The sequence below is a fragment of the Centruroides vittatus genome, unplaced genomic scaffold (genome assembly GCF_030686945.1).
Source record: "Centruroides vittatus isolate TY-2023 unplaced genomic scaffold, ASM3068694v2 scaffold_1015, whole genome shotgun sequence".
Classification (NCBI taxonomy): Eukaryota; Metazoa; Arthropoda; class Arachnida; order Scorpiones; family Buthidae; genus Centruroides; species Centruroides vittatus.
The window spans coordinates 4,449,962-4,459,027 of NW_027122666.1; the positions used below are offsets into that span (position 1 = coordinate 4,449,962).

A 9,066-nucleotide genomic window follows, 5' to 3' on the forward strand; every position below is an offset into this window, starting at 1 on the left:
AATTTATTTATTAAACTTATATACTATATCATAATAAAATACATATACGTATATATATTTTATGTGTTTTTATTTGTTTATTACATTTTTGACTCTTTCCACCTGTGGGCACTAAGAAAGCTTTTTGGAACTGGGTTCCACCAGTTCCATACAGATTTTGGTGAGGCAGGGAATCCAAAATACTGTACTCGGACAGACCACTTTACAAAAAATTCTTGGGATTGCTCACACGGAATTCCGAATTCGATCTTTGGTTCCCTCATAGAAGTAAGCTCACTCCTGAATAGCTTCGGCAATCCGGCTGATACAACGTATGTCGAATAATTGCTTATCAGAATGTAATGTATATAAAATTCACTGCAAAAGAAACAAATTCTTATTCCTCGTAATGATTTGTGAGATAGTGAATATCGATAAAATAAATGTTATGAAACAAAAATAAAAATCAGCTTTTCATATGATATTTTTATAATTGCAAGTACTGTATATTGTAATCAATGATATTTATCATCGTTTCAGGACAAGTGTATTTTTAATTGATATTTTATAAATATAAATAAGGATAAATGATAATGCAAGCATTAAATAAAATATAGAATTTTTTTTCCGGTTGTGATAAGCTCTCATGTGTATACGTATATTATTAATACAGACTTTATATAAATCATCATAAAAGCAATAAATTATTCAAATGAATATGGATTTATCTGATGTAATAAGAGTATTTCAAATATTCAAATATATTCAAATTTCCTTTCATTTTATTTTTTTTTCTATTTTTAAGTTTGAACTTCTGCATACATTTAGCCTATCTTTAAAATTACTTCTAACAATGAAGTTTTATTTTAATTTATCAATGTAAAATTGCTATTTTTTAATGAAACAACAACCAATTAATTATTGTGCATCTCGAGAGACAATAATTTCACTAAATAAGAATTAATACAAACTTTTTCTGAGTTTTTAGAGGCTACCCCTTTGTAAAAATGTACTATGAATTTTTAAAACTGTTTAGCAGAGGTTTCGTAGCTTCTAATAAAAGGTGGTCTCTGCAATGGAAGTTGCTCTGTTGTTCTTGATGACTGGATTTGACGAAAAATGAAGACATTTTGGCTTCTTCTACGTATTTTTTAAATTTTTTAAATTATTTTGGATTTTATGCATGGGCCTCACCGATTTAATAGTATATTTTAGTACTTAAATCATCTATTTGATAATTATTAAAAATATAACTATATTGGTAACTGTTGCATCTGCAAAACAATCATTTTTAAAATTAAAATTGATGAAGAACCATCTCTGATTAGCAATGTGTCAAGAGAATTTCTTCCCTTTCGATCTTCTGTCTTCTGCTAAAACCAAGAAAGCAATTTTTCAGGTGAATTTCTGTACATCTACTGAATTTTCCAGTTGACAGTAAAAGTATTGTACACATTTTTATTACTTTATTGGACTGCAATCCGAAAAAAATTGTAGAACTATAAATTCCCACTGTCTGTCCTTCCTTAATCTCGAGAATGGAATTCGATAGATAAAGGATAAGACCAGATATCGAAACCATAGGAGAAGAAGGCCTCGAGTAACTAAGTAAGAACTTCTTCTTTGGAAACGGATGTCACGTTATTTCAATTAAAAAATTTTTCCTGGCAGGAGTTAGATACATGACACGACTCTGTTGCTAACAGGTAAAATGTAATGTACAGTACAGGGGCAAGCCACTACTAATTTCAGGCGAAGAGCATATATTTTAAATTAAATAAACTAAAATTATGATTAAAAATTGCAACCCGACACAATAAATAATTTTCTTTAGGATCAGAGTGCAGGATGCAGAAGTGTGCTAGTTTACTGATAGTGCGTGAGCAAGCTTTACGTAGATTAAAGCCTGCTTACACTCTCGATAATTGCGTGTTTTACTTTCTGTTTCTTTATGAAAAATGTTCATATTATTGTAAACGTAAATAAATCTAACCTCTATCTCCATCGCCATATAACTATATCTTAAAAATAATTTCGCCTAGGGCCGCCTCGACTAAGTGCGACGAACAAGTGAAATTGAAATGCGACGCGCGACCCGACCTGCAGGAAGATACAAGTTAACAGACAAGTACTGGTTTTATTTATGGATTTATTGCATTAAAAGTTTCTTTGTAAATCTATTCTTTTTGTATTTTATTAGTTCAAATAATAATATTACCCAGAGGTATTTAACTGCTTTCAATGAATATTAATTAACATTTTGTGATTTAAAATTTGAAAATCTCCAGAAATAATACAGAAAAAACTTTTACGAAAAATTTTATATATTTAATAGAAAATACTATAATTTCAATAAAAATAAGATTGCACTAGTAGTTTAAAATTAAAATAACGGCGTATAAAATAAATAAAATTACCAAATATTGAAATGTTCATACTGTTAATCTTGGTAAAGTTAGCTTAAAGTCAAGTGGATTAACGAAATGGATTGAAAAAAATCATGTTATATTTAATCTATCCGAATAATAATAGAATGATTTTTCATTTATAATTTAAATAGTAAAACATTCTGTTTTTCTCTCCTCTTTCACTTTAAGAGACCATTCAAGTATTACCCTAGTAGTTTATGGGAAGGGAGAGTCGTTTGTATATGACTTTTGCTAATGAGAGGGAGATGGAGTGAGTCTTTGATGACGTAAGATTAAACCCGTAGTTTATTATTATGCTTAACCATCATACCTAAATTGTTTGAAAATACTTTTAGTGTATTACGAATGGTTTTAACTTCCGGATTTGTTCCTATTTTTGATCTCTCTCCATACCTTGATTTCTGACGATTGGTAATGATGGAGAGAGATAAAAAAAGGAACAAATTTTTTCTGATATAATACTTAAATATTCCTTAAGTACAACTAACTAAAACGAATTTTGAATGTTGTAATTTGATAGTAATTAGTTTATAATACGCAGCGATAAAATTGAGAAAGAAAATTAAGGATTTTCGTAAAAAGTTGCCAAGTGTCTTTGGAACACACACAGCACTAGTGTTTACTAAGCCTAAATTATAGAACGAGACACGGTTTCATCAAACAAATTTTTAAAATTAAGTTGATCACTCGGACATGGAAAGATTTTTCTGTTGAAAATATCCACTTAAATTTAATCTAGATATCCTTTATGTAGTTTTCATCGATTTATTAATTGAATGAATTAATTAATTTCATGTGTAAGTCGCTCGCTGATACATTGACAATATAATCAGAAAATTGGCAAAACTCGTTAATATTAAGATATTAAATCTTAAGATATAACTAAGAATTAAATTTTATTTAATATTATTTTTATTTCAAAGTTACAAGTGTGAGTTAGTTTATCTGATAATTAACCAAATGAGTAAATTTGATGGTTCTCATCACAGAAAAATGTTCAGGGGCAAGACGCTAGCAAAGGCACGAAATAGGGCTGGATAGGATAGATTATACGAATATTTTATTTTCATTCTTGCAATTTTCTGCAGGGTATACACCGTGGCAGGTTATCCGCCAAAAATTACGGTTAGTAGCTTATCTTTTTTCGATTAAACCTTCAAGGGGCGTACAGTACCTCGTGTTTATTGTTATTCATCCATGTTGTATTATGAACGGAATAATCAACAAATTATTCATGATATTAGCAGTATCAGAACCCTTATAAAATGATGGTTATGATTTCAAAATAAAGTACACAAAAAATTAAGAAATGCTTTGAAGGTGATTTAAACTTAAATATTCACTTCCGTCAAAAGTGTGTTGCGATAGAAGTCCGTTCCGGGCATGACAGGTCTCGTTCTACACTACCCGACCAACCCTTTATGAGCCAGGTAGAACCCACTCAGTATGCTATCCATTATTTTAAATTTAGTTTTTAAAAATAATATTTTTATTTAATGAATAATATCCTGCGACGGAGGTGAACGTTTTTGCAACGACTGCTTAATCTATGATTATTTATTTTTCATTATACATTAACTTTACTCGTATGGAAGATTTTAAACTATTACAACATAACTTTGTTTCACTGATTAATTGGTTTTACTGTGAGCACCAAAATGAGTCTATCTAACTTTTCATCGGTTAACATTACACAGTATTTAACATGTCAATAATAAACAATACATTTTTAGTATCTACTAAAAATATAATTATTAATGATTTTTCTTTGCATTAACCTACTTTATGTCGGTGATTTTGATCGGTTGAAATGAATAAAGACCCGGGAGCTAATTCAAGAAAATACGATATATTATATATACAGGTACACTCTACGACCTATCTGCTTAACGACTACTCGCACTTAACGACCAATCGAGTTTCGACCTGCAATTCGGGGAATCCCCTTTCTCAGCTTGAGTGTCGGTCAGTGGCAATGTGACACGTGCACTAAGCGCACTATAATAGGCTATAGCGTACTATAATAGTCTTTTTATGAATAAATTTGAAGTTTTTTGCATAATTTGTATAATTTTACAACGATCCTATATTTCCGGCGCAAGCTCCTCGCTTATCGACCAATTCGCTTAACGACGTAGTCGTCGGAACGGAACTCGGTCGTAAATTGAAGAGTACACGTGTGTATATATATATATATATATATATAAGAATTACTTGATATGATTATACTAAAAATTAATTTTTTAAATATATTTTTCTATATATATTGAAAAATATATTTAAAAAATCAATTATCATATCAAGTAGTTCTTCGTAGAGAACAAACATTTATATCGAAATGAATTATTTGGCCATTATATTAAATGTATTTCTTCTATGCTAGTATTGTGTCTCAGCATGTGTTCAGTTGGTAAGTTTGATAAAGCTCCTGAAATCTTATTTTATTCGCTCAAACAGGATGGAAAAAGAAATTTCTAAGCCAAATATTTATTTTTGCAACAATTGATAATTTATTGTTTAGCTAATGTCGGCAATAGTTTTTGTCTCGATTGTTACAGATATGTATTCGTAATGTTCTCCGTTCTCGAGAATAGCGAGGGACAGACAACAGTGGGAATGTATAAGTCTGAAATTTGAAAATTGAAGCCCAAACAGCTGTCAATAACTCTGTAAACGTGTTGATTTTTAAGAAAACGCTTTTTGTGGTATTTACTAGTGCTTTTTCTATTTAAATCAGAATAATTATTAAAGGGTACCGAATTTTCAACTTAACTTACTTTAAAAAGATTTTATTCTTTAGTAAACAATGCATGTGAAGACATTTTAGAGCCATATTTTGTAAATGTATCCAGAAATATAATTTATAAAGTTGTTTCAATTTGATGATTAATTTTTGTTGATAATTTTACAATGGGAAATGATGATGGTCTTAAAATAAAATGTTTGCATTGTGCTAAGTAAGAAAAATATAGAATATATTAATTTTACTAAAGAATAAAACAGGTAACAGATGTTCACACCATCATCTCATTCCAGAAAATTTTGGATCGAATTAATTTGATTTCCGAAGTCGTCTTGAAAGTCAGTTTAGCAACTTTTAAATCGAAGTTAGTAGTTTTATCGCTAGTTAAATCGACTTTTAGAAATTTTATCGCCTTGAACACTCATCATAAAACAGTTATTTATTAAATTTAAATTTAACTGCTGTTTTAAGTTAATACAAATTATCATAAATCAAAAGTAACTTGCTTAAATGAATACAGAGTAATCAAAGTTTACACAGTTTGAAATAGACTTATCTTGAAAACTTTTGGTATAATAAAATGCTATTTCAGTTTTAAAAAGAAGAATTTTTATGTATATATTTATTTATAGATAATTATTAGAAATAATTCATACATCTTTTAATTATTTTCAAACTTTTTGCTTTGTTGTTTTTGACATTCACGGATTGAATTTGTGGCTTTAACGGAACAGCAAATAAGGTCTGAGAGGCCTCTATTACAAAAACTGATAGGTCAATGTGAACCAATATTAATAAGGAATGATAATCAAGAGTCTAGTAAGACTCTGATTTTAATCATATCTATGTTAATGAATCGAAATCGAAATATTATCAACATATGAAGTAAATTTGGCATTTCGACAATTATTAAGTCGATTACACATGTAAAAAATTGAAATACCTGATTAAATATTGCATCAAAGTTTCCGAAAAATTTCTGACATTTGAAGTTTGGTATTTTACTTTGACCTTTTCATCTTATAAGCTTACTAGAAACCTTGAATTATAACGAAGGATTAAGTAATATATTTTCATAAAAATAAATTTTATTCTTTACTAAACTCCTGTCGTGGATGTTTATTCGTAATTACAGTACCCCTAGCCACAAAGTACTGTTAAGAAACAGTGATATTTACTATAAAACAACATCTACTAAAACACAGCGATAATTACGGTATTTTAAATATATATAATATAAAATACGACTCTCGTGAATTTCTAATAGCGATATATAGCTCCTATCACGACAGGTTTGAATTTCCCTGTTATGTATTGTAAGAAATTACATAATATTTTGGAATAATTATGTTATTAATTATTATCGATTTTTATCGATTTAATTTATAAATACATATTACGTAAGAAAAATAAAATTTATTAATTACATATACAGTATATTGGATTTAAATCAAGATTTTTAATTATAAAAATTATTAAAAATTATCTATAATAGACACATGTAAAATCAATGTAATTTTCTTGATTTCTAACTAAACATGACAAAGTTAGAATCAGTGATTTATACAAAAATTCTTTTTATTTAATTTAAAATGTTCATATTCTTATAAAATATATTCATTTATAAAGTGTCGGATAAAGATGATGGTAATGATGAAAAATCTTTCCAATGCCACAATACTTGAACAGAAAAAATCACATTTAGTTATAAAAAAATAATGTTATCATATTAATAAGTTAAAATAAAAAAACACACTTTTCGTTAATTAAATTAATTAGGTTAATTCAATTTTATTAAATCATTTTAATGAATTATAATTTTAAATTTAACAAACGTGATGAAAAACGGTAAAAGTTATAAATTTTAAAACTAAATAAAGCGCCAAAATAAAACTAATTTAAACGTCATAGATATATTTTTTAAGGATTATTATTAATATAATAAATTATCTGAAAATCTTAGTTATAAATGTATTAATTAAAATAAATTAAATTACCTTTCCTTCTTTGATTTCAGCACGAGAAATGCAAATCTAAAAAGATAAAATTAATTAATTTCTTAAATTTATATAAAACACTTTAAAAGTTTAAATGAAATTCAGAATATTTAGATTAATTAAGTTTGATAAAATAATTTTTAAAATAAAATTTTATTACTTTATTGCTGGAACATAATATATTTTGAAGTTTTTACCTCAGATACTTTATACACTGTTTTAGTTTGTTTCAAGTCAATGTATGCTGCTGTTTGGTAACATTCTTTTACGGCATTATATACCTAAAATATAATATCTTTTTTTTATTAAAATACAAAAATAAATAAAAAATTAAACCGAAATAAATGCAATAAACATAATAAATGTAAATATGTATAGTAAGACCTGTCCAAAACGGAAAACTTTCGGTATCGTGCGATTCCGGTTTACACAGGTTTTACTGTATACTGTATTTATAATACTATCTTATATAGAGAGAAATGTATTGCTATTCGTTTTATTGCACTAATTTGTTGTAGGCGTTATTATTTTATAAAAAAAATTATTTACCTCGTGATCGAGTTTACAAACTCTTTCTATTTTCTCATCCAGCGTCAAATGTTTTCCATCTGAATTAAGTGAATCATAACAATTTTCATATACTTCAAACGACTGAAAAATAATTAACTTTTTAGTTATTCAAAATGTATTCTCCACAAAAGTAAAGAAAAATAGTACCTGTTTACCCTGGAAATATTACTTCTTCTTGCACATTTCACTATAGAATCTCCATCCTTTAATGCTAAAATTGATTATAATATATTAGCTTTTTATAATGAAGATATAATTTTTCTTAAAATGAATTTGAACGCATGGAAATAGTTAACTTACCACAATAACGATCAATCAAAAAAGGCGAGCAGTCTTGAGAACCTGAGACACAATGTAATTCTAAGCAGCAAAGAAGAAATACATTTATTATAATGGCCAAATAATTCATTTCAATATAAAATGTTTGTTCTCTACGAAGAACTACTTTATACGATTACACTAGAAGTTTGATTTCTTAATATTTTCTTTCTTTGTTTATATATAAAACAAAATAGGTTAATTAAAGGAAAATATTCATTAATAATTATACTGTATTTTAGTTAACTAATGTAAATAATTTTTTTAAAGGTTGGCCTATATATTAAATAATGTTAATGTAAATTAAAAAGAAAAAATTCATTTCTTATTATTTTCCCGGCTGTTATATATAACAGGGGGGAAGTATGGCCATCGGTCAAACAATGATCCCTCAAGATTATTATATTTTTGGACTTGGGACACCTTTAAACATCGAGAAATGCAACATTCGGAAATAACTTTTGTATGTATGGATGTTAGGTAGTGTGCGCGCGTGTAGGGGAGCACGTGTGTTTGTTCACCCTCTTAATAATTCCTGTGCTTTTTATCGCAAATTTCTGAAATTTTTCAGGGAGGTTTGTTTATTAGTGGGACTGATGCTTTTAAATTTTGGTGGTTAAAGATCGAGGGGGTGAGCAGATAATGGGGGTCGTGTGTATTTCCAGTAGGGTCGGACTTAATGACCATTTTACTTATTAATACCATTTACAGTTTTCTATAAAACTCATTCCTACGCTTAAAATTAAGCTTTCTGACATTTTGTAACAGTTAAAAATATAACATCTGTTATCATATTTTATTAAAAACACTTATTTTAAATGTTGCCGGTTTATTGTTTATATTTGTTAAAATTTATATTATACCGGTATGATTTTAAGATATTGTTCAAAATTGTTGCCTATTAACAGCAAACGATTATTTTCGTTTTTAAAACTTCGATATTTTTTTAAATAAAGGTTTAAATAAATTTTTTAAGATTATTAACTTCGTTCATTATAAAATGAAGTTAACAACCTTAAATATTCATTTA

General features: G+C 27.5%; 1 protein-coding gene across 1 annotated transcript; it reads right to left on the reverse strand.

The window, feature by feature from the left end:
• Positions 1 to 6,768: 6,768 nt before the first annotated feature.
• LOC136986291 (uncharacterized) lies at positions 6,769 to 8,127 on the reverse strand. The gene is made up of 6 exons (XM_067283787.1): positions 8,019 to 8,127; positions 7,874 to 7,929; positions 7,698 to 7,799; positions 7,346 to 7,429; positions 7,149 to 7,184; positions 6,769 to 6,831 (listed from the first exon to the last, which is right to left on the reverse strand). Exons 1-6 carry the CDS (start codon positions 8,125 to 8,127, stop codon positions 6,769 to 6,771), a joined length of 450 nt encoding a protein of 149 aa, XP_067139888.1.
• Positions 8,128 to 9,066: the final 939 nt, after the last annotated feature.

Bases quoted from the DNA above. Each gene is read 5' to 3' on its own strand.
- LOC136986291 (XM_067283787.1), bottom strand. From the start codon at position 8,127: ATGAATTATTTGGCCATTATAATAAATGTATTTCTTCTTTGCTGCTTA. The intron at 7,930-8,018 runs GTAAGTTAACTA...AATCAATTTTAG, and splicing joins TTTGATTGATCGTTATTGTG to CATTAAAGGATGGAGATTCT. The intron at 7,800-7,873 runs GTAAACAGGTAC...ATTATTTTTCAG, and splicing joins GAAGAAGTAATATTTCCAGG to TCGTTTGAAGTATATGAAAA.